Below are 27,045 nucleotides of genomic sequence, written 5' to 3' on the forward strand. Positions count from 1 at the left end.
AATTAAGGAAAGCAGTAAAAGAACTGGCTGCCCAACAAAATAATTAAAGGATTCATCAGCTGCTTTGCTTCATGCTGAATGATGCATCAGAGATCCGTCATTACTTTGGTCCCATCTCACACTACTTTATATAATGAATCATTAGATAAAGTGTATGTGTACATATATATATATATATATATATAAAGGACTAAGCCCATGGCACACAGCAGACTGAGACAGTTTAGAAGCAGCAGAGTGAACTTACGTGGTGCAAGAGCGTGGGAAAATGCCATTTCTGCATGCTTTCTGCTCTCCCTGCCACTATTCCCCTGGCATGACCGGGCTGCCCTTGCTAGCGGTAGGAAGCCTGCACACTCCCACCACTCGCCTGAGTCAGCCAGGTTCACAGGGAACTTAAATGACACCCATTCAAGCTACTCGTGTACAATTTACAACCAAATTCTTCACTGAGGAGAATCCACCTTTCTATTATTTTACTCTGGATACAAAAAAATTCTCCTAAAAATCAGCTTGGAGCCAGACTCATCCCAACTCATTCCTTCCCCTCACCTGCCGCCCCGCTACATTTTAAAGGCTTCCCTTTGCATTCTCAAGTTAAAATGACAACAGCTATGATTTTACTATTCAGAGTTAAAATCGCAGACCGCTCACAGAAAGTATTTTTCTTAGCCACTAATTGAGAGGCTGTTTATTCTGCTTCCTCCTCCTATTGCATTCTAGAAGTTCTTTGACTACACCATGGAGTCTGTAAGCACACGTGCTTCTACACTCGCTACGGGAACTAGCACATCCTGGGGAAAAACAAGCACACACAGCTTTCCTGTGAGGTACGGCAAGTCCCCCAAAACCCGTGAGCATAAAGTGCAGACACCCAGCACCTTCACCCAGGCAACACTGCATCAGCTCTGAGAAAAACCAGAAGCAACCTTTACTACAACTTTATGAAGATGTTAACAAAATGACAGAACTCTCCGTTGTTTCAGTAAGTGGGAGAGAAATCCAACACCTCCCCTCTGCAACATGCTGTCCCGAGATAGGAAAGAGTGTTTACAACAGGATAAGTTGTGGGACCAAGGTGGCAGCTACCAAGCCCGAGCCAGGTTTCATTAGAAATAAACAGCACAGAAACCCGCAGAGACTGTCTGAATGCTACACTACACTTTTGGTATGCACAGCTGAGTGTACATTTTCCCTGCGTTGTAAATACATAAACAGGTACATTATTTCCATATTCTTCTTCAAGGTAATAAACATAGCACAAGCTGCAAATTTCTTTGCCTGGTAATTTCAGCAGCTCCATTCTTGTTCTCATTAAACATAGCACATGCTAACAATACATGTTATTGCTTTTTAATAAAAGAATAAAAAAATAATTTAAAAAGCAAAAGGAGTTGACATGGTAAGGTATATGGCTTAAGTACATTGTATTACTCCAGAAAAGATCATAGAACAATTTGGGTTGAAAGAGACCTCAAAGAGCCACGGGCAGGGACACCTCCCACCAGCCCAGGCTGCTCCCAGCCCCGTCCAGCCTGGCCTTGGGCACTGCCAGGGATGGGGCACCCACAGCTGCTCTGGGCAGCCTGGGCCAGTGCCTCCCCATTCACAGTGAACAAAATTATTGCCTTTCCCTAAAAAGTAAGGTGCACCACACCCAAAAGATGACTGTACACAATGTTCTCTGAAGAACTAGTCTGATAAAACATCTATACCAATGTTGAGGCTTCCAGTAAAAGTCAGTCTTCATCAAAGCTCCAAGTAACAGCAAAAATCTAACAGAAAGCACCAAGCACAGCACTAAGAATTCTCGTTTGCCTACCAGTTCCAAAAGAGATTTTGAACAGAGAATGCTTAAGCAATACAGGTTACACCATATAACAATTTAATTGATGAGAAAATGTAGAGCTGTCCACCTTCCTTTTTAAAGTATCTTTTACAGAAAAGTTTGGTGCTTGCATCTGAAATCCTGTATTGTCAAAAAGGTTCAGCATGGGCAAAACAACCTTCTCCTACAGCATCAGCATCACAGAAGTTTAACACTGAGTAAACGTCCTAACGGAAAAAAAAAAAAAGGAAGTCTTTCTGTATCTATAGCTACACTTGTAATTTGTTAATAGCTGTTGGGAAAGTTGGCATTTGAATTCTTCCCCAAGAATTAGAAAGAAACATTTAATTTCACCTTTGTCTATGCAAAATACAAGTACAGTTTCTAGTAAAACCAATCTGAATTTTAACTAGTAACCTGCAGGTAAAGGTACAACACCTCCCATTAGGCAAACAGAACCACATCATTTTGTTTCACGAGGACTATACCAGCATGGCTACCAATATGATGCATTAAACACAAAGTAGATTAGAAATTAAGCTAAAAAGAGCAAACATGTTTTAACTCCGAAAAGGGGTAATTTGAAATCACTTTATGTATGAATGCTGTTCAAACACACTTTGTGCTGTCATCATTAACTTAAAACACCAAAACATTTTGTAACATTTTAAAATTAAATTGAAAAAGCAGTAGCTTTTACTGTAACAGCTGAACTCTTTCTTTCCCAGGAAAATTAGTATATTTAAAGACAGCAGTAATAGTGTGCCGAATTCTTGCTTTTGGGAAATAACACAGTAATTACGGTAAAAAAGTGCCTTAAAACTTGTCATTGCTTGAGTACAAATGCCCAAGGCAATGCTAAACTAACACAGCTTCATTCTGATTTGGTTTTCTTAAACTGTGAATTATACCCTTACACATTTTAATACATGTTGGAACAAGGCCATTCAACTCTGCAACTCTGCATTCTTCCTTAAGCAAATGATGAGACAAACACATGAGCCTGGGGACAGGGTGTATAAATGAATCACAAAAGGTTCATTCTTAATTAAAGAGCGCTGCTGTCGCTTTTTCTAGATAAAATTCATACAACCCTCATTGAGTCAAGTATGAATCAAGTTCCCTATGTCAATGCAATGAAACACATGGTATCTAGCACAGAGCAGCCGAAAGAGCCATACTGAACTGTTTCTGATGAGCTCTATCATTTGAACTGACTTCTGACAAGCACACCAAGAGAGGAGGCCATGGAAACAACAGTGATTCTTAAAAGATTAAGCTTTGCAACCTGCGTATGCCCATGTCTTACTTGTTTATGTTGCTGCCTTCCTTTAGGCGTTCTCCTGCAGCTCCTGTTTTGGACACTCTCTCGCTCCCAGCCAAATCCACCAAGCTGACCTTGCTGACCTTCTCTCCAGAATTCTGCAGATGGGACATGGGAGAACAACAGCTAAGAAACACAAAGCACAAAGCGCTAACATGTGTGATGCTGGCACCATGAAACACTGTTCATAATAATGTGGGTTAAAGTATCAAATTAAAGATATGAAAGAAGGAATTTTCAAAGTTTTCATAGTCCTTTAAGAGTCACTCATATTTTTATAGTAGAGGGCTGAAGCTGTGTGGCAGCATCAATAACCTTACTAGCAGAGTAGGCCATTAAAACATACCAACTTCAGCACCAGTTAGGACGTAAAACCTAAGGTAGGTTTCATGGTGACAATATAATCTTAAGAAGTTAGCCACTGCTTTATCTGGTGGGCTTCCTCACTCTCCCAGGGTTCTCTCAATCTTACGGTCTTGCCGATATTACTTTGGATCCCACGGCATTAAAGGTGAAGCACAGCTAAACAGATTAATGTATATGTAAGAGGAAGGAAGGAGACAAATTTACCACAATTTAATAAATGAATCAACAGAAATACATACACCAGAATGCAGGTCATAAAGTGTCTGAGTCACTATAATATTGAACACAGCATGAGAGCGGCTGCTTTCTTCATTCATGTTGGTTGCAGCAACTGTTCGTGATTTGTTTCCCTCAGACATCAGTGACTCAATATCCTAGAGCAAAAAAAAGAGTGAAAAGTGATGCTAGGATAAAAGCAAGTATTGTGCTTGCTGAACAAAATCCCCATCTAGATGGAAGGTTGTGTGTATGTGTGGGAGAGAGGAAGAAGGGAAGGTAGTAATGAGAAAATTCTTCGCACATTTTGAGATGCACTGATGCAGAGGGTGTGCAATTTCACAGCACAATGTTAAATCACACCTTAAATAAGTACTGTGCTTAAAAGCCCAGCAACTACAGTCAATGCACCTTCTCCTTATCTGTTACTGAAATATGTTGGCAACACACACACATTACAAATCATACTGTTTAATGACAGTAATCAGGTCAGCACAGATCTACTTACACAAATGAACACAATGCATCTCTTTACTGAACTGCGCTGTTACCATCTTCATTTAATTGGCTCAAAAGGTTACCTCACTTAGAGCCTGTACCTTCCTGCATATGTAAAAAGCAAGACTATGCCGAGTCTGACATGTGCGCTTGCTGAGTCTTCCAAGACAGTTTCATAAAATTCATCAGCCAAAAACTAGGTATGAACAAAATTTCCTAGAATTTGAACAAAGAAGGTGTGCTTTCAAATTCACCATAAAAGCTGCAAAAGCAGTTTTTATAACTTTATAATATACACAGATGCTTCAGAAAAACACTCATAAAGTAAAACATTCCCACATAATACTACATAATGAACTATTTTTTTTAAAACCAACATTTCCAAATCAGCTTCCTCATAAAAAGAGAGGCCTACGCCATTCATACAACTGCACTGCTTCAATTACTTCCATTGTAGCTACAGTAATTCAGTAATTCAGTGGCTTCTACAGTACTGATTTATTTGAAAGTATTTTGGTAACTCAAGTGGGCCAGATGCCGTCACGACTTCAATTATAAATTACATAAGCCATGTTGCACATCCTCATGCAATACACCTTGTCCTGGTTTCAGCTGGAATAGAGTTAATATCCTTCTTAGTAGCTGGTGCAGTGCTGTGTTTTGGCTTTGGTGTGAGAATAATGTTGATAGCACACTGATGTTTTCAGTTGTTACCAGGTAATGTTTATACTAAATCAAGGACTTTCCAGTTTCTCAGGCCCTGCCAGCGAGAGGGCTGGAAGGGCACAAGGAATTGGGAGGGGACACAGCCAGGACAGCTGACCTGAAGCAGCCAAGGAGGTATTCCATACCACGGGACATCATGCTGGGTATATAAACTGGGGGGGTTGGCCAGGCTGTGCCGATCGTTGCTTAGGGACTGGCTGGGCACCAGTCAGCAGGTGAGCAGTTGTACTGTGCATCACTTGTTTTCTTTTCTCCCTTCCCTTTGGATTTCATTCCTCTCCCCTTCTCCTTCCTTTTCATTGTAATTGTTGTAATTATTAGTATTGTTGGTTTTAATTTATTTTATTTATTAGTTTTTTCTTATCTCAACCCTTGAGTTTTACATTCCTTCCTGATTCTCCTCCCCCTCCCTCGGGGGGGCAGCGGGGGTGACAAAGCAGCTGCATGGTACCAGCTGGGGTTAAACCACAACACACCTGTATGAAATAGAAGGTTTTATTCAACAACAAAAATCAAAGTAATTCATGCTGGAAGACTTTATTCTTATTTTGGAAGCCTCATATCTCCTGTGTCAAGGAAACATTGTGTTCTTGGTGTATACTATATGCACTGAAAACTGCAGAATAGGTACCACTATTATATTTTTAACCAACATCAAGGCAAAGCCAATGCTTTTACGCGAAATAAATCCTCCTGAAGCAGTAGAAAAGACCTTTGCAATTGCCAGAGATCATAAACACTGAAGAACCAAAATGTCTGGATAGACACTAGTTTATCTCTTATAAGATGCCTATTGCTTATGTACACAGATGTCATTTATGAAGTTGTCATTGGTTTAGATTTACCTCAAAGTTTGTAACAGCCAGCTGAGACAGGCCATCTACATACGGTCCCAACACTTTGTGCTCTCGAACCTTAAGGGACTGCCGACTCCTATGGAACAAAGTAGACTTTATGCACAATCCACTAGTGTGAACTTTATCAAAACCCAAAAATTATACTATGAAATGATAAGAATCTTCTATATAGCAGAAGTCAGTTTATGTCTTTTAATTGTAACAGGAGGCAAAAAGTCTTCCAGATTTTTTTTAATGTCAAATTAAAAATAGACTCAAATTAATCTAACCGGGTTTAATCTACATACATGAACTGTTCCTAATGCATCCTTCCACCCCAGTATTTGTGGCTGGAACAAAAGGCTGAAAAGAATGTTGACAAAAAAGGAAACCGAAAATTCTTCCTTCCTCTCCCCAGCAATTTGCTAAAGCTTCAATTCTTCTCACGTTTTTCCACACTTTATTGATACGCATCAAGTAACTCTCAAATCTACCTTTTTAAACTAACCTGCATACTTCTTCACCTAGGGCAATTATATTCAAGAATCAAAAATATACACCTCATGTATCAATGCTCAGCCTAAAACCCCCCTATCTATTTCTTGTCTAGACACCTCCAAGCCAGAGAACCTAACCAGTACTTTTATGTAGACAAAACTGAAGAGTGCCATGAGTATATTCTGAGGTGTTACCCTTCCACATTCAAAAAGCTCAACATCTAAACCATGAGAACCAAGTTGAAAATAAGCTTCAAACTCCTCCTAGTTGATGAAAATTGTTACCTGAATACAGTCCGGATCATATGGCAAAACCACCCCAGAACTTCCCTGCACAGTCTTGCTTTCTGGTAGTACACTACTTCATACAGTATTTGTTTGCATCATTAAGATGGTATCCTAATTCTGAATTGATCCACACCAGTTATACTTCATATACAAGATTTACCAGATCTTCTTTCTGGTGTTTGGTATCTAATTCTTTCTAAAAAAATCGTACAAATATACATTCTGAACAAGCCTCAAGGGTTTCCAGAAGTGATTTCTACTGTTATAGTTTCAGACAAAAATAAGGAAGCTGTGGGAGAGAGTGAAGCTACTCACCCTTTTGGGTCAAGCAGATCTCTGACTTTCTCATTGTAGATTTCCATATAGGACACTTCGACTTTAAAAGTATGAGATTCATTTTCTTCCACAGAGATTCTCTGAAATAAAGCACAACAGAGCCGTGGGATCAGACCCAGCTGCTCTGCATTGCCCATCATTGAAAAGGATTTTCCTGAACCTAAAGGAAAAAAGGAGAAGAAAATGCTTTAGAATGCAGTCTCTCTACTTATCTGTTCATGAAGCATGTTTTAATCCTCTCTTTGTTCTTCCAGAAGCATGTATCAGAACAACATGACATGCTATTCCAGACAGACAGTACGTTCTTTGGACTACACAGTACAGGTAAACAAAAAGAGAAATTATCTTAAAGGTTTCTTTGAGCAAGGCTGACTGAAGGAGCCTTCGGTATGAACTTCTCCTTTCAGGCTTTGAAAGTGGCCCCGGCAGGTAATAACGAGGAACATATTTACGAAGCTGCTTTAAGAACTTTACATCATCACTGGCTGTGCTAAATGTTTGACATTTAACATGATATTTCAAAATACATTTTTTAACTATTATCTAGCTTAATATTTTTGTTCTTCCCCTTTAGCGCAGGAGACTCACCTGTCTGTCCATAGGCAAAAATACAAGCATTATATCCCTGAAAGGCCTTTTCAAGAATTCCTTCTCCAAGGCACTTGAACACCACTTCTTGACCTAGAAAAAAATTAAGTTTATTTTAAATTTAATAACAGACTGAAATTTACTAAAAACAAGAAAAAAAAGGTTTGCAAGTTATTTTTTACTATTGAGTGCACTGATTAACAAATTATTTCAACATACAACTGAATGACAAAGCTGTTGCCTGAAACGAGTGTAACAGCTACTGCTTCTGTGTTTAAATACATTGCTTTAATATTAATAAATAGATATTTTCCTGTTAAAGGAGCAGTTCTTCAAAAGGTAATATGTAAGCTGAATGCTTAGAGGAAACAGATGTCTAAATTTGATAATTAATATACATCGCTTAACCACAAACTATACCCAGAAGTGTTCTGTAACAGAATTGCAATGAAATCCATTAGCAAACTAGGATATTAGAGGTGCAACAAATATTATGCTAGAAATAGTAATAGTTGCTCTCTTGCAAACTGGCCTCAAGTTTCACCATAAGCTATTACAATTCACCCGGTGTCAAGGTGATGCTGGAACCAAGATAAAAGTATTCCAACGACATTCAGGGAGGAAATGCATATTAGGAGGCTGTGAGACTTCAACAGAGCTGTGTGAGGATAATTCTGCCAAGTCCACCATTTTAAACACCAGCTGCAAAATTTCATAGTCTGAAAATTGTCTCCCAGGTAGATTTTAGATGTACTTCAACCTCTCAGATGAAGAAGAAAATAGGCATCATGGCTGTTTAATAGAAAAGCTCAGAATTTGTACACAAAAAGGGTCAATGGGATGTCTGCTTGGAGTTCTGATCACACAGAATCACAGCAGCTGTGTGTACATCCAAACCAAGCAGAGCTGAGCTAAGGACAGTATTTACACACCTTCTGATGTTTGGTTTAAACTTAGATTCGCTGTCTGGTGACTTTCTGAACAGCTACGATCAGCTGCATCTCTCGTTTTGGTGAGTTAAGTTTCAGCAGTTGTCAGTTATAAGAAATTATTTTGTACAGTGGATGCACTAGTGACTTCCACAGTTCTCAAAATGGAACATACCGGCATTAAAAAAAAATAATAAAATCTAGCTATACATTTATACATCACATGAGATTATTTATATTCCATGATCCCTGAGTAATTGGTAGCCCAGAAAATTCCTGCAGAACAGCCTGAGGAATGACTGTAGAATGATTTACAGGCATATAAATAGCACTAAAAAGTACTATATCACTTTTATTTTCCTTTAACCTATTTTCTCTTCTGCTCTAAAGGAAAAGCTAGTGCAGCGGTGCCCTATCAAATGTTCTTTGTGTATCTTTCCAGTTGAATTTCTAAAACTCTGAATACAGGAATTAAAACCAGAGGATAATCTGCTGTACTCTGGAGTAACTCCATCTCCTTCCCCATGCACATTCATTCACTTCTCATTCAACTTAGGATCATCTGGTTACTTCATATCTATGGTGAGAGAGCACTGTGGAAATAGCTACAGAGAAACGTTAAACTACTGAAGAACAAACGAAGAAAATTTATCAGTGGAAGTTTTAAATAACAATGTGGAACAGACAAAAATTTGCTTTCAAACCAGCTCCTGAGGACCCATTTTGAACCTACCAAAGAGGCAGGGAGCCACTTACCACCTTGCTGAGGCAAGAATGCAAAAATCAAGCAAAGATTGAAGCCGAGTATAATTATTAAGAGAAAAAAGCACATATACTCTGCAATGATTATGAGTGGAGAATAAAACCATTTATCAGAATAGGGACAAACTTGGATTACCCACTTCTAACCAGCAATAAACCAGTAACCTCTTCCATGTTTCCCAAGGAAAAGAGCAGATACCAAGATGTTATAAAACTGCACAGTCATGATAACCATAAGATGACCTACAAAATTCCCCACTGATAAATACCAGAGACAGAAGCCAGCCTGAATCTCCCAGGCAAAGCTGAATATTTTCTTTTCCAGAAGAAATTTAATTTTCGAACAGTCAACAAACAGAAAGTTGATCAGACAGTGATACATAATTCTAAAATGGTATTTTTATTACAGTTTTTAAGAGCTCATCAATACCACCACAGACAAATAGGTCATTAAAGAGCGATGTTCACAGTAACCAGTCGAAGTATCATGGGAGAAAATTTGTTTTGTTTTTAAGTGCACTCACAGAAAAGTACACAAGACGTTAAACTTCAATTATGGGTATTTTAATTCATTTGCTAATGCAGTGCCTTGTTGAGGGTAACAGCGTATCATCTGTGAGATTTTAATATTTTTCATTACAAAACCTCAATGCTTCCCCCATGAATTTTATTAGTGGGTTTGCAAACCAATTACAAAATCTGTATTACCCAGAATTATGTCTATGTGCACTTATGGTCACAAGAAATAATCCATTTCCTTTGCCTACGCTACTGCATTTTTGCTTTGCTAAATAAACCTGCAATGCCTGCAAATAATACTTTTGCTTATTTACAGGTCTTTTCTTCCACAGATGCCTAGTTTTTAAAGAGGTAAGCTGGGGGTTTGAAATTGACTTAATTTACAGAAAAAGGGAAAAAGAGATGAGAAAAAAATTACTCAGTTAACAGAAATATTTCCCCTACACCAACATTTATTGCCTTTAACACTGCTAGGTGCGAAACGCTACTAACACACTGTTAGGGATGCTCTGCTAATCAAAACCCAAGAAACACTGGTGGATGCCCGCTCGGCTCTGAAGATGTACTGGAAAGCAACATCAAAACAAGATGGAAACCTTTTCTGCTTTCACCGGGCAGTTCTAACTGTCTTCATACCTTCAAGACATTATCTGAACATTCTGACAATTACAACTGCAAGCCTGATGCCAACATCCAGTTTCTCAGAAAGCCACTTCTAACAGCAGACTGACCCAAGAATCTTACCATCTACTCTTAGGACTGAGTATTTTCATGTGTTCAGCACTCTGACAGGCTCTTGACATTCTTCCATAAACATATGAACCAAGATAATAAACATTTATTTTATAGCAATAACCATACTAAAGATATTGATGATTTCTGCATTCAAAATTGTACCTGTGGCTTACCTGAAAGCTAAAGGAAACCCTTCCTCCTCTTAGGTTTACATTTTTAACCTACATATATTCCTGGAACTTTCTAATGCCATGCTTGTGCTATTACCATGCATCAAGGGTGTTTAGTACAACACTTTGAAGTTAAAAGTTTTTTTCACTTTACCTACATTTCAATGGTAAAAATATAAAACGAAGTAAAGATAGAAAGATATGGCAATGCACAATTTAATAGTGGCTATTAAATTACTAACAACTCTAAAATAAAACCTTCACATTATCTATCCACAGAGCAGCATTTCAAAATCTTAGTTTGAATCTCTAAGCCAGCATGAATTATTAAAACGTTTAGATTTGTAAAATATGAAAGATAATAAAAAAATCCCTGAAAATAAAAATAAATACATACCCTGACATGCAAAAATACAACATAGATAATTTTCAGAATGAGATATTTAAGTATTCTCTCCTACATCTCTATGCTCGTTCCCCTTTTCTTCCTCCCAAATCATCCCCTTACAGTTTCTGATGCCCCGCTTGGGAGATGTGAGGTGACAGCAATCTTAGGGAAACCTGCGTGTTACAGAGGAATCCTAGGACATGTTCTCAGAATCTGCAGAATTAAGCTATTTACAAATAACGTTCAGACATTCTCAAGTTGGCTAGACTTGTGACAGCAGACGCAGAAGAGAAAGAAGAAAAGGGAGGGGAGGAAAAAAGGTCATATCCTTTCCAACAGAACTCCCTTTCGAAAAGGCAGTTAGCACTTAGTACCTTTCCTAAGACCTGCTCACTAGGGCCAGGCTCATTCAAGAGGTACTGTAATAAAAATTAGTTTCAGTGTCTGGTTTATAGATGTCTAGCATTTCTGGTTCACAACAACTTGTCGATCTGAAATCGGGCTAATTGTCTCACGGCAGCACAGATTAATTCAGCCAGGCTGTGACTGCAAGGTTATGACACATCTCTGTCCTGACACCCCCTCCCTTACACAGCAGAAATTGCTAGAGCCAAGTAACAGCTTATGTTCAACACTGAAAAATCAACTCTCTTGATGGCTTAATCTCTAACCTAGAACACTTTAATAGGCAAATCTTGACAGAAATAAACTGCAGTTGCTTCCATGATCCAATAGCTAAAATAAAAACTTGATCTGTGGAGATTAGAATTATTAAAACCTCTGGAGATAAGAGTTTTAAAAGAATCTCCCTAAAATGGGAAGATGCCTACAGTTCACCTTAACAAGAACCTAAACACACAACAGCTAGGATTGTCTAACTACTGCAGCCCAACGCTCCAGTACTGATAAAGCACTGGAGTCTTTAATGTTCAAAGCGTTAACCAACTAAAAGGTCTCCAGTGCTTCAAATTAGGTACTGCAACATCTATGTTTTAAGTGCCTGACCCATACAGCACTAAAATCATACAGAATAGCTAAGTTTCCCCCCAAATGCACAGGTCAGGTGTCAGCTGCATGACACAAAATTAAGTCCTATATACTATGTAGAGTCTCTTCATAAGGGGAAAAAAAAAAAAAGTCAAGGAAACAAAGGGATAGGTTTCTCCACTGTAACAGCTTAAATGTTAGTCAGAACTACAGACAGACACTCATGTCTGCTCAAAATCCACCTCTTACGATGTCTCACGAGGGCAGAAGCATACAGTTCTTTAAGCCAATTGCCTGGTTCATTTCCTGTTAAATCAGCCCCTGAAAGAGCAGTAGTCAGCATACGTATCGCCTATAAAATCAAAGCTTAGCCCCAAGACAAGTGTTTAGGCTTTCAGGGCAACGCAGCCTGCAGAAACACAGAGGTGAGATTTTAGGCCAAACGTGATGCAGCTTAGGGAGTTTAAGAAAAATCCACGGACGAGTCGATATAGCATGGGGTCCTTGGAATGGACCTGCCTAAGTGCTCAGTATTTATACCATCCCTCGAATGCTTCCCAAACTGAAGGGTTTCTTCCCTTCCTTTTAAAAACCCACTTCACTGCAGACTTCAACAGGCTCTTACTGTTGTCCAGGCTTGTAAAAATAGTTCTTTGTTCTTATCTGTACGAATTTCTCAATGTACTCCTCTTAACCAAAATGTCGAGCTGTTTTTTGTCTCTTTGAGTTTTCCAAGGCAAGCAGGTGTGTCCTTATCCACGAACTGACTCTTGACCCATTCAAGTCAAGAAACAGACAGCAATAAGAAGCTATTTTGCTTACTCTCAAAACGCCTGTCCTATAGACTGTAAGGCAAAGCTCATCCCTTTTCCAGATCAAAGCAAACTCATTCTGTCCTACAACCAAATCCCCTCCCTCCTCAAAAATCTATTCCATTGAACTATTACTTTTTAAGCTTTTTTTTCTTCCTTTCTGACAAGTTTCCTATTCTTGCCAAATTCCCAACTATATCTTCAGAATTAAACCATCAGAAAAAAGGTGCAAGAACTATCATGTGATGATCAGCACAAATTCAGTGGTTTGTAACCACTCCTTGCTTGGAACCACACAGCCACAAATGGTATGGAAACATGCTGCATCAGTATTCAGAGAACTACCTGCTAACTGGTTAGATTAAAGAAAACCAACAAACAAGCCAGAACAAAAAAATACTACCCCCCCTTAATAACACTGATTATAAACACTTCATTTTCAGTCTTTACAGCAATTCAGAGGGCGGTCTGCATCTTGCAGTCCCTAAGATGGGATACCAAGTTGTTAAAGAGCCTCCATCTCTTGCAGCATCTGAAACCAAAGTGCCTCTTCCACCAAGGTATTGTAAAGAGCTCACTCCCCTTCCGTGCTCCGGACTCCCTGCTGGTTTTGAGAGACACGGTCCCTGCAAGGACCGCTTCAAAGATGCCCTCTAGATGTTTTTTGTCACATTAAGGTTACCTTCACTGTTTCTGTTAATGATATTGCTAGATCACTTTAGAAGTTTAGAACCCAATTTCCACTTCAGTGGAAAAAAAAAAAAAAAAAAGGTAAAAAAGCAGCTCTGCTTCCAACAGCAACAATCTCCGTGTTTTCAAATGCTGGAAAAAGAAAGCAAGATTCAAACTGGAATAAGATCCCTCACGCTTTCTGAACATGAGTTCAGAAGGAAAATCAGTACGTACAAAATAAGCCTCATGTTCAGCCAAAAAAAGTTGAAGATATCTCACAGAATAGTTTATTGTAAGAGAAAGAGATGGCTCATACCATTTCAGGGTCAACTCTGCTCCCCTACAGCCTGAAAATTGTTGCCAGTTACCCATGCAATTAAGTCTATTCAAACAACAATCTCTCTCATGCAAAAACTATTAGTAAGTGCTGGTAGTAATACAGATCAATCAGCAAAGTGAAAAATGAAGCCAGACCAAAATCATATATAATAGCTTCAAGTATCCTGTAACAAATGTAATTTCAAGGACAGCACAAACTTCAGGTTTGTTGACATTAAAAAAAAAAATAACATGGAAGAGTTATCCATATAAGTCTGAATTCTGTGTTGACTTATGTTGTCTGTGGCACACACCATTCCCTGGGTTTTCCGATATCCCACATGTCAATCGACAAGACCTTTAACATAGCATAATATACACAACAATAGAACAATTCAACATAATGCAATATGAGCAAGTTTTGGTTTTGTGCAGAGAGCCATGACTGACAGGGCAGTCTTGTTAAACGTCTCACTGTCACATCTTCCACTGTGTTTCTGTGATGCAGATAAAAAGGTTTTTCAGGTAACTAGATTTGTCTCACTGTTTTTATTTCAAGAATTTTACTTAAGCTTGAAGCTCATGTATTAACATATTTACAAGCACTCTGGACTCAGCTTTCAAGCTTTATACATGTTCCCTTTTAACTGTGCAACTAATCACTGCTCTTGCCAATGATGTTCAACTTTCGCATACACAGAGTTACTTCGGGCAGTGAGCATTTAATGCATCGGTCTAGCTTCTGGATCAGCATCCCCCTTCTGCAGTCCAGAATCCAACCAAGAAATTACAGTTTAGCTCAAAAACTCAGGCTGATGGATGACTCCTTTGGACTCTTGAAACTTGTTAATTCTGTAACAGTCTCTGGACACAGACAGACAATTTGCAAGGTGCCTAGGACACGGGGCAAAGGAAATATCAAAAATCCCAAGCTAAACCAGTTACAATATTTTTCTGTTTAGTACAGTAATTCAGGACAAGCTGTGAAAAAGATTTAGGGTACCTTAATACTACAGATACATAAAAACTGAAATCTTGCCGTTTTTGGCATTTGGTTTGTTGGCTCTGAAACAAGAAATGCTACTGTACTATAGAATACTATAGAATAGTATCACTTCATGCACAGGCAAGTGAACAAGTCAACAACCTAGTAACTTAGGCCTGAAACAATTTTATTTTGTTTTGTTTTTTACTTTTATTTTGATATTCTGCCAAATTCATTATGTTCTAGAACACGAGGGCTGGAAGTCACAAGTTAATTTCAAGACCATACAAAATAAAAAAGTAAAATCAGTGAAAGCATTGTGGGTTTTTTATATGCCCTGAAGCTCACATTCTTAACATATTTCTGAAAAAAAAACAAGGAAAACAGTTTTGGGGTTTTCTTCCCAGCAGGAACATTATCTGGAATGAGCAAAAGAACACCTTATAGCTTTCTGGCCAGTAAGAAAATGCAAGAGCTGTGGACAACAGCTTTCTAGCGTCCAGTCCAACAAGACGTTCAACTGTATACAGATAATAAAACTTCAGCACTCAGATTAAGACAGATTCAATGCTAATTTCTGAAACAGGCCAGAGAAATCTAGTTTTGATTCAAATTAAAAATATATAGACCTACAATCCCACCGAATTCACCTGGAGATGGGTTAAACAGAAACCAGTTTAACTGGTCAGGGGTGTTTCTCCAGTCTGTCTCTTCTCTACAAGTGGTCAGTACCACCGTGCACCCCACCAAAGGCGCAGCTCCCACCTGCACACGGGAGGCACACGGGGCCAACGTCTGGGTGCATAATATTGCCTCTTTCCTTGATAAGGAGATGGAGGCATGCGGGCACAAAAGCAGCCCTGCATGCTTTGACGGCTCTGCCTGCCTGAGCTATGCATACTGTCCAGTGCAGACACAGTTACTGAAAGATGAACAGACACAGAACTTTTTTTCCTAAAGAAACCCAGCTTCACTCAGGCAAGACAGACACACAGTGGAATCTATGATCCAGTGCAACCCCTATAGTTTTGGATTCGATACCAGAAGCTGCAGCAGTCAGCGATATATTTTAACAGAAGTATATGACAGTTAATTTATTAGACCACTGATCTCAAACTTTGATCTAATTAACCCTATCAACCTTCACGATTTCTTATGTGCCACAAAACTTCAATGTGAATAACTAAACAGAATGCTACTTTTATTTCTCCTTTCCATGGGACCACAGCCTTGAAATGCCACTGTTCAGAGCTGTCTCCTTCAAAACTTAAAAAAAGTCCTCTTATAAAGCATGAATATGCTAATACATAAATCCTGTTATGAGAAAACTAACTACTGAGATTACAGTCTTGCCTGGATTATCCATCTTTTGGGAGGAAGAAGTCACAAAGCTGATCACTCAAAAACATCAGGGGTCTGAATGACTGGACTATGAATGACTTAAAAGACCTGAAATAACCACACTGTCTGAGAAGAACATGTTTTATTCCTCTCTCATGCATAGGAATGCAGAGCATTGAAAACAGACATGCTTATCACTAGCATTAGTTGGAAATAATTCTGATGCAGAACTGAGATTTTGTTTTAAGTGACAGAAACAATCCTCGCTAAAAGGCTCTTCCAGGGGATGAAAAAAGAACACTATAGCTTAGATGTAAAACCATTCCTCCTGAACAGTGTACTGGGCACCTTAAAGCTTTCATTCTTTTTAAACTAAGGCAGTAGCACTCATAAGACTCAAACCCTGAAAAAAATTAGTATTTTCTTCTGTGAAGTTGTCACTTAAACACATGGTACAAAATGCAAAAAACCTCCACAAAAAAAAAGCCCCTAAGCTGTCATATGTTCTCAAATTATTTATACTGCCAAATGTTCAGAAAATTGTTTACCTGCATATTTTGTGGTGTTTGATTCATCCATGGACCAGAAGCAGTGATCAAAGGCAAACACCTGTAGAAGCACATAAGATGAAAATTAGGAACTCTGGCTACAAGACATTTCTCAAAGCAGTACAAATCCATGACTGTTTAACTGCAGTTAGGCTTACTGTTTCTATGGATCCTAAATCAGAACTGTAAAAAGGCTTCATCAGCAGGAATAATTTTGGGAAATCTTGATAGCTACAGAACCACAACACTTCTTTTCTAGCTCCATTATACACAATACTGCTTACTGTATCCCTTATTAGATTTCAAAGCACAGTCAAAACCCAATAATTTTCTTCACTCTTCTCCACGCACTAATGCTGACAAAAGTTTCTGCCAACAGTAATGAAACAGCACCAAAAAGACTAAATATACAGAATTTGGTGAGATGACTACTTAGCAGACATCGATCTAAGATGCACAAAAGTTTTACCACATATTGGACTTCTAATGTTCAAAGAAGAGCATTACTACTTTCAAGCCCTATGAAGCAAATAAATAGTATCAGATCACCTGCCTAAAATAAAGAGTACAGTATTGGATCTCAGCAGAGGAAGCTCAAAAACTAGAAATAGAAAATACAGCTCTATTAAACAAGCAAGCTATCAGAGCCTTCTCTCATGAAAAGACTAAATATCATTTTAGTCAAGACTTCTGGCTGAGTAGAAATTGAATGAAATTCGATGTTGTGCTCCTGAAATAGTGTCCTGTAAAACTACTTAACATGTTGGGATTTGATTTAAGTTACTTCTTTGCATTTCAGAGAGGTTAGTGTATTTTTATACACTATATAATATATATATAATATTTTTGTTTTGACAGCTTTATACGGCCACAAACACACTTCAAGCTGCAGTGTATTTTCCACATTTTACCATGGTAAACTGACTGTGGATGAGTTAGTGATACAGATTCTGTTTATATTTTTTCGGGGGGGGGGGGGGGGGGAGGTCCCAAGAGATGGGGGAAAAACCCAAACAACCTTCTCTATTAAAACTTTGCCTGGGCCAAGATTTTCTTTATCTGGTCCTCCAACAGCTGACCTCCTTAGTGAGACAAACCATGAAAGTTGATGTAGAGCAAGCGCCACAGGCTTTATTAGCAGAAACGCCAAATTCCCTGTGACACAAACCCTGAAGTGAAGAAAGAAGATGGATCATTTCCTTTTGGCTTTTGGGGATGTAGAACATCTTGGATTCCCTGCTATTGCAGAATTACTTTGCAATCTAATCTATATATTTATTGTAACCTAACTCTTCCCAAAATGACTGTTGCTGCAAATATTCCAGAGGATAAAACCAAGTGGCATAGTAACCTCACCTCCTTCTCCTTCCCCAAATTAATGCACAACACATCAAATAGGCTGAGAGAAGACTCGATACTGAGACAACATTTAGCTTACAAGAGTGAAATGAGTTCTGGAATTCCCTTCTGAAGGGAAAACAAACAAACAAACCCCCCCATAATTCTAATAATCTAACAGGGAGGTCTGAGTCACCTCCTGCAGCACAAATAGAGCCAACATCATGAGTCAGAACATCCTCTGATGTGACTGAGTCCAAGATGTAGTTTTGCCACTGAACTGCAAGCAGAATGCAGGGGTTACTTCACCTTATCTTCAGATCTCCACATAAGCAGAGAGCATTTTAAATTACTTCTGTGCATTTGTTCATTGTGCTTCAAATCTGAGCATAAAAAACTCTGTCATTAATAAGAATGCTCTAACCCTTTTCCTAACTTTTCTAGTCCAAGAACTACTGCTTCTCTTCTCACATTCCACTTCTACAGAAGTTTTCCTCACAAGACTTGGTAACGATACCGAATTTTGCAGTGATCAAAAAGCAAGCAGTTCAATTATAAAAAAAACAACCAATCACCCAACTGTAAGGATCCAAATCTACCAGTTTCAAGTGGGAAGAATGGGTAAGTGCTGTCTGCAGTGGATCACACAGCCCAGTTAAAAAGGTTACTCAGCCATACATGCTCATGTGTAATGACTTAAATGTCAATACAGCAGTACTGCAGGCCAATTTAATCTATTGTCCTACACATTTTCCCCTTGGTTAACGTGGAAAATCATGACAGAATTGTTCAATGACTCCTAATTTAAACACTGATCTTGCAAAGAGACTTCAAAAACTAAAACATGTTCTCAGAGCCAAGTGTTTCTTACAGAAAAGCAGTTTTTATTTGGATTTTTTTTAAAGGTAAAAATTGGTCAGACTGATTTTGAAAAATTCAAAAATAGTTATGTAATAGAGGAAGAAAATGATATCTCAAGACAAACCAAATATAAATATAGCATTTTAGTATGTTTTTATACTAAACATAAAGTCAGGGCATGGACTTGGTTTACTTATAAAATTTGTTCTGGAAAATTGCCAAATACTTCTAACAGAAGTAACAAGATTACTTTTTTTTAAAAAAAAAGTCTCAGGCAAAAAAGTGGAAGCTGCTGGGGCATGCACTACCTGCAAAACATGTAGAGCAACTGCAGTAAAACTCCCCTCTCCATTAAAACATGTGGACAAATGTTTAGAAGTTACTTTGGTGACGACAAAACAGCAACCTTGAACATTTGCAAAAACATTAATTTAAGGAAGCATCCAACCCAAGCGATTTTCAAGACAACTCAGACCTCTGGGAAAACAGATTCCAAATGCAAGAATTAACAGAGTAAGAAATAAGGCATACAAGCGCAAGAAATTTGGTCCCAATCAGTGAGGCTCTTCCTCCACAAATACATAATGAAGGCATTTTATGGCCAAACCTGAACAGTGACCCCTTTGGTCATCTTTTCTGTACAAAGATGACACGCCAGTTTATATTTTCCTGACCTGCAGGACATGCAGTCCCAAGAAGAATGTGCAAGCATACTTGGGGTCAAGATACAGAACTTAAGTTATGATGAATAAGAAAAATCCCTCTAAGTCTCATCTAAGATGCTCCCTTCCTTCTCCCACCTTCAGTGATTACTCTTCCTTGAAAATGAAAATGGTGCGTGTTACTTTTGATAGGTGTATGCCGAATAATAATTTTTTTAAATAATTTTTTTCTCCCTAAGATCCATTTCCCTGAAGAAGGTATTAAACCCTCTGTCATTACGACTATCAAAGCTATCAGAAACTGTTAATGCTGAAGTCTCAGACTCAGTAGCCAATTCTCAAACTGGGCATTACTGGGCACTGAAAGTGCCTATTTTGCTTTTTGAAGAAAGCAACAATCTTTACCAACTTATATCAAAACTGTGTCAACTAACTGTACCAAAACTGCTATTGAAATGTATTTGAACAGAGATCTGTGAGGGCGGCAAGGCGCTGGCCCAGGCTGCCCAGAGCAGCTGTGGGTGCCCCATCCCTGGCAGTGCCCAAGGCCAGGCTGGAGGGGGCTGGGAGCAGCCTGGGCTGGTGGGGGGTGTCCCTGCCCATGGCAGGGTGATGGGAACTAGGTGATCTTTAAAGTCCCTTCCAACCCAAACCATTCTGTGATTCCATGATCTGTGACAAACAGAACTTTTTAAACTTCAAGCAACCTCTGCGAATTAATTTTGAAGTACATTTTGGAAAATCTATTCCATTTAGGCATTTTTAACATTAAAAGAAAAAAATGCAAATTTTTTTTGTTTGAAACTCAAAGTTTAAAATTGCTACCTGTATCTCCACTAAGATTTCTTGAACTTTCAGTTATTCTTCTAAGCATTTTGAGTAAGTCTCTGTGGCTCTGTGAATGAGTATTCCTGCTTTCCTACTGCTCTGATGTCAATCCCATAGCCGCTGTACCAGGAAGCTTAACGTATCTTCAGAAGGTAAGCAAAATGGGAAAACCACAGAAGACAGGTGTACACCTACTTCAAGTGTCTGCAGAGGCTGGCATTCAACCACAAGCAGACGTAAGTTCACACAGGTGTTGGCCAGTTCTCACAACCAGACCCAAAATTATTCTGGGCTTGTAAACTATAGCAGGAACTAACAAACAAGCATTAAAATTTTCTCATTTTTGTAAGATTCTATACTTCATAATTCAACCTAGCATCTCAAAGAGAAAGCTAGATAAAAGGAAGCTGCCAAGATCCTGCTAGATTAGGGTAATGGCTTCTAAACCAAAAACTTTGAGTGGAGCTAAGGGATCAGCTGGGTGGTTTTTTTTCCCCAGCTCTATTATTCCAGTGTTTAACATAGCACAGTATTTTCAGTGGTGGTGTGATGGTTGTAAAAAAGCTTGGACATTGCATTTTAGACATCTAGAAACAGTCAAATAACAGACAGAACTACAAGTAATGGAACGTGACTCACCAGGACGGATCTTGCATAATTGGAAGTCCCCAGTGAAAATATAAGCTTGAGTATGTACTTGTATATTCATTAAAAGAATTCTAACTCACAAGCACAAACATAGAAAAATGGAAAGTTATGAGAAAAAATTAGCCAGGAGTGCTAGATCCTGGTACTAATGTATCCAGAGTCATTGCTAGTGTGCTCACTACCATAGATATAAGTTATGTAGGCCATTTCTAGGTTATAGAGAACAATACTTGCAGTGTTAATAACCATTAGAAATTAAACAAAAGACTTGTTCTGGTAACCACAACCTTTCAGTAAAGAAAAGACACAGGGCTTTTTTTTCAGATTTTTTCAGCAAATACCTACAGCAGTTTAAAGACAGCTATTCGTTATTATTTTGCCAAGGAGGCAGGTAGAGGTTATGGCTATCACAGCAAAACAAAGTGATGCAGCTCTACACATCCACCACATCAGTGAGAAAATCTGGAATTTTGTCTCAAATTTACCTATACCCATAGCTTAAAATGAGATTGCACATTTTAAACTAGAAGCCATTGTGCCCGACTGCTACACACCAGTAACTTCTCACAGAATCAGAAGACAGCCAAGAGTAACTCACATTTTAAATAGCCAAAACAATATTCTGCAGAACTAATTTTTATTAAAGCCCCTATAATCAATGGCTTGAAGAATCAATAATTTTAAGGGTTTATGCATGCAAGTATACTTCAGTGAACCACCTACAGGTAATGACCAACACATCCAATATTAGCTACTTGCCAGATTAAGACAAATGACATAATTAGTTTAGAAAGGAGTCTAATTTCACATTCATTATTAGTTGTTTTGAAGCCTAATCCTCAGTATAGACTAGAGTCTGAGGCTTCCAGCATTTAACAGTGCATTACCCAGACGGAACATAATCCCTAACGTACTGTCTGAGTAGCTATAAAACACTGTGAATGCATAGCTAACATTCAATAGCCATTTCTATCTGACCCACAGATTGCCAATTAAGTATGTTTTGTTTTTACAAAATAAAAAAAAGTTATGCTGGACTGGTGCAGGTATCGCTTACGCAAGTCTCAGTGAAGCAGTCTGACTTGTAGAGTGACCTACAGGGCTACCTGGTTGCTAAAATAAAAGCAAGGGAGAACTGAGGAAGGGAAATCTTCATTCACCAGGCAGCTCTTCCTACACCCCTAGTACAACTGCTGATGGAGATAAGTGGTAAAGCAGATACATTAGGAAATGGCAAACAAAGTCTACAGCAGTAAGCTTAATGTAAATGGAAGTCAGAGAACCCAGCGTGGGGTGGGGATGGAGCTGGTCACTGTATGACAAGCGCAAGACCTACCACAGGCCTGAAGAAGCATGGGCAGAAATCTGAGGGAGGCCTAGGGCACAGCTTGTAAATCTCAGCTCAGAACAGCCATTTTACCTTTGTCACAAAATTACACTAGAAGCCCAAGATTAGTAATATAACTCATGTTAAAATAGAGTTTGTTCCATTCTTCCCTGCCTATTGGGAGTAACAATAATAATACATGTCAGTTACTGAGATGCTGGCATCTTCTGACACTTAAAAAAATTATTCAAAACAATAGATATTTGAATTATATATTTAAATGCGCACACACATAAAATAGCTGTCTGAACCATAAAGTACATAGATATACATGTAAGACAGATCTATGGATCAATATCCGTCCCAATTTCTCTTCCCAGAAGCCCTACAGAATGCTCTGCTACACCTGCAGAAGTCACGTCAGACTTGCACGCACTGCTTCTTGAAGATCTACAAACCAAAGAAAATAATGTAAAATAAAACCTTACTCAGAGCCAACTACAGCTTTCTGCTGTGAAAAGTACTAGCCAAAAGAGACAGAAAGAATAAAGTTATCATTAGATTGCCGAAGCAAAACACCAATACAGTGTTTTGCATGTGCTGACAGGTAGTTCACACAGTCCTTCCACCCCATCACTGCTACCAGCCCTGTACCAATACTGTATTTGTTATCCCAGTAAAGCTCCTTCTCTATCCTTGTCTCTCCCTTCCCTTGCATTCAAACACCACAGAGAACCTTTTCTAGATTAATTCCAGTGCGCTTTGGCCACTTTTACACAAATTAATAAATTCTTGAATATCATCAATTACAAATAAGAACAGTTTGTTTCTTACTAGATATATTTTGCCATCTTTTAAAAACAGTATTTTATTTTAAGTCTTAAGTAGAATTATGTGCAATTAAATGTTTTACACACAATACTTATTTACTCTTTCAAATGTTTTTATGAATTCATTAAAATCATGGTTTGTTCTGGTCACAGCTTTATGTCATCTGCCTTGCCTGCATGTTAGTTGGATTAAAATGTATTCTTCTGTAATGAAGTCTTTTACTGAGAAGTATAAGGGATAGATTTTTTTAAAAAAGATGTGTTTTCCTTTATCAAAACTGTGTTGATCACATACTGTGGTAACACCCCCAACACTTCTGCATTGCTCAACATTTTCAAGCAGGTACAAATGCAAAAAGAAACAAAATACTTACCTTAGGTGGTTTTCTAGATGATTGGGAAAAAAATAAAAATAAATCGGCAGCGATGATGAGAAGCACGGATACACCATTCACATAAGGTGAAGGGAGGAAAGAAAAAGAAAAGAAACAGTGTCAGTGTACATCATCACTATAACCTGAATATTTTTTTGTAATCCACAATCCATTTAAGAATAATCAGATCAGAAGATATTTATGTAATATACCACAGATAATTTTTTAACCAGCAATTACTTTATTACTAATGCAGCCCCACATGAAAAAGAAAGGAAAATGTCAGATTCCTTATAGGTATAAAAATCTAACAGCACTGAGTTCCAGAAGGAAGACAAGCATCTGTTTTGTCATGGAACTCAAAACACCTTTGGTGGCAAACAAACTGAGCCTGAAAACTGGCAGACCAAGGTGCGAGGGTGAAGTCGTGCTGACTTTAGCAGTGCTACCTGCATGCAAGACCAAGGTAAGAGTCAAATGTTTCTTGTAGGGATTACAGAAGTGTAAAGAAAAACAAACCTGTGTTTTCCCCAGCCACTGAAAACCTACGCAAAGCACAGGAAGCCAATGCAAAACCACCATTACTTCACACACAACTCCAATGCATGCTGACAGAAACAAAACAGAAACAACAATCCCCCAAACCAAATACACCAGCTCAGAGTACTTTAACTTGTCCTTAAGTGCTTTTATGCTTATGCGGGCAGCCATATGGCCACAAAGTAAATAAATCAGTTCGGGGTTTTTTGGTGGGATTGGTTTCAACTGAGATTGCTGCCCTGTGTCACTGTGCAGCCCTGTGCTCGCTAATGCCAGTGCAAGAGAGGAAGCAAAAATATGGTGCAGAATTAGACTGACTTAGGCCATTCATGAAAATTACAACCTCAGGCATATGTCTAAATTACGTATTGACATAAGCCTGAAATGATACACAGAAGAAATTTCCACTTGCTCTTCCTATCAAGAAAAAAAAACACACAAATGTGGATGAAAACACAACCAGAAAAGTCTACAGACAAAACAGCACAAGCAGAGAACGCAGTAAGATAAGGAGATGGATTAAAGCTCTGTAACTACCCAGCAACTGACACACTATGCAAAAATCAGATACCACGAGGCTACGGCCTCAGTGCAGAACACACACGCTCTGACTCCAGCAAGGCAAAGGGGATAACACTTGGAGCAGTTCTCTTAGCAACCCACAACACAACAGCTCAGCAAAAAGACCTGAAAACACACAAACCCACAAACACATCTTACACAATTTTTTCTGCTTACTCTCAGCTCATACCTTAGATGACACGTCTGTGTAAACTAGAATTTACATAGCTGGTACACGGTACTAGTCTAATGCAAATACACTTTACCTCTGAGCCAAACCACTCATGCATTGCAGCTTTACCCTGTCATTAACAGTGGCTGCACAGGCTCAGCTCACTGCTAGCTCATGTCCAGGTGGCTCAAGAGCACATTCTGCACAAGTTCTATGTAATTGAAAAATTCATTTAGCTGTACCTTGAATATTTTTTACTTTAATAAATTTTCAGATGTGATGAAAGTCCAACGTTATTAGCTTGTCTAGCCAGAGTCCCAGCACCAGCTGTAAACTTCCAGCTCAACTTGGAAGAGAAGTTCCTATCCCAGGAAGTCATCCAAGGTTTTTTGGCCAGCTTTTAAATACACTCGTGTCTTGAAAAATAATTCCAGAATACAACAGCTTTCCACAGTAATTCCTGATAGATTGCTGTACAAATTCAGCAGAAGCCCTAAACAGTTTAACTGATGTAAAAACCAACAGAATGTTAATCAACTGCTTCTTTCTGAGATCATTCTTAGAAACCCGTTGGAAAAGGTACAGAACATCACTGAAGTAAAGAAATGGTTTGACACATTTCTTAAGATATTTACTCCAGCAGTGTAAGCCACTACCTTTTAGGGAATTTCCTCTGATGCCTAGTTTAAGAAAAGCATAATAGCAACTTTTTAAACTGCTGGTGGACAGCAGAGCTTCCCAGTTGGAAGCCAGATGTTCATCACTGATCTCCTGGATTTCAAAGCACAAGGAGCTGCTCCAAACTCTTTGGCTATTGAGACCAAACTAGGAACACCAAAAGTCACCTGCTAGCAACACCAGCACCAGTAAGATCAAGGGTTTCTGGAATAAGTCAGCTATATTGGCTCGCAAGATAGATTATTTTTTTTAAGATGTTTGGAAATTCCAGCTCACTGTAACCATTATCCTGGCAGTGATTCAGATGGAGACACTCCGAAACATTTGCTTCAATCAAAGGACCCAGACTAATAAAGAACTGATTACCATAAATCACATCTGTAGCAGCTTAAAGATATGCTATAAAACCTGCATTAGCCTCAATCAATTTTTCACGTAAGTTTTTGTTTTGCCTTTTTTTTTTTTATTAGTACATGCTTCATGGTTTCTTTCCTTCCCCAGAAGCCAGCAGTTTTCAGCTTCATAAATAATTGAGTTTGTCTCAATTTTTACCAGACACTGACCATGCAAATGTGGTGATTTGGTGTCACAGCTGGGGCTGGGGAGGGAGGGACAACAGATCACGGAAATATAACAATTGGAATTTTTATTTCCCAGAATTTTTAATTCCATGTCTAGTCATCCATGGTGTCAACAACAACATGCAGGCACACCTTTTTAATGACAATAAAAATCTCCTCTAAAGTGGACAGTTCGTACACTTCAGGAAATTATCAGAGTTACCTAACCTTGTAATGCATCTACACCACAGCACATTTTGGTTTAACCTGACGACGAGCATCTTCCATCTGCACACTCGGATGGAAGACTGACTTCTCTCACATGCCTAGAACTCAAAACCAAAGGTAAATACCACCAACAGCCTGACAAATATTCTCACACGTCAGAGGCAAAGTATGAATTTCAATGACCACAAAGAGCACCGAGCTTCTGAACTTCTTCCTGTCTTTGACCTTAAGTCATTCTGGCTTTGGTAAAATATCACTAGAATAATTTTCTACCTTTACTGAGCAGTATGTCTGCTGCAGTTACCTACTCAGGCTTTAACTTTCACCGCAGCACTAAGCCTCTCCTGTCCTGCTTGGCTAACACACATCAAGTTCACAGAGTGCATAGCCACCTGAAATCTCTATCCAGATGGAGAAAACAAGTTTCTAGAAAGCTCTGTGCTAATGCAAACTGCATTATTCCCTGTTGTCTCTTGCTAAAACTAAACTCATAATGCTTCTCACATTTATGGAGAGAAGTGATTAGCAAAATGTCATTTCTCATGTTCTGTGCTAGAACATGAATAAGAAGGCTTCTTGACGGCATCCATATTTTCTCTCTACCGTCCACCCACTGCCTGTGACAGCACACAAGGAGTGTGCTTTGCTAGTAGTTTAACAGCAGCAAAGGTTGTTTCTTCTTTTCCTGCCCCCCCCCCCCCCCCCCCCCCCCTTTTTTTAAACTACCTACACTATTTCTCCTTCTCTGGAGACATTTAAAACTCACCTT

General features: G+C 38.7%; 2 protein-coding genes across 9 annotated transcripts in view; one reads left to right on the forward strand and one right to left on the reverse strand.

Annotated features, from left to right (window-relative positions):
- RNF182 (ring finger protein 182) overlaps positions 1-27,045 on the forward strand; it is a 279,878-nt gene that overhangs the window by 232,479 nt on the left and 20,354 nt on the right. The window lies entirely within an intron of this gene.
- KIF13A (kinesin family member 13A) overlaps positions 1-27,045 on the reverse strand; it is a 131,618-nt gene that overhangs the window by 46,999 nt on the left and 57,574 nt on the right. For 4 of the 8 annotated variants that reach the window (XM_080379751.1, XM_080379753.1, XM_080379752.1 and 1 more), the window contains 7 exons: positions 23,538-23,550; positions 16,670-16,730; positions 7,504-7,596; positions 6,895-7,075; positions 5,804-5,891; positions 3,758-3,892; positions 3,138-3,250 (listed from right to left, as the gene is read on the reverse strand). In XM_080379751.1, the coding sequence (XP_080235877.1) occupies positions 3,138-3,250; positions 3,758-3,892; positions 5,804-5,891; positions 6,895-7,075; positions 7,504-7,596; positions 16,670-16,730; positions 23,538-23,550 (684 nt within the window). Of the gene's footprint in view, positions 1-3,137; positions 3,251-3,757; positions 3,893-5,803; positions 5,892-6,894; positions 7,076-7,503; positions 7,597-16,669; positions 16,733-20,836; positions 20,842-22,739; positions 23,506-23,537; positions 23,551-27,045 lie in introns of those variants that run through there. The other 4 variants (XM_080379755.1, XM_080379757.1, XM_080379756.1 and 1 more) reach the window with 4 other exon arrangements.

The sequence above is a fragment of the Falco punctatus genome (genome assembly GCF_963210335.1).
Source record: "Falco punctatus genome assembly, chromosome: 3".
Lineage (NCBI taxonomy): Eukaryota > Metazoa > Chordata > Aves > Falconiformes > Falconidae > Falco > Falco punctatus.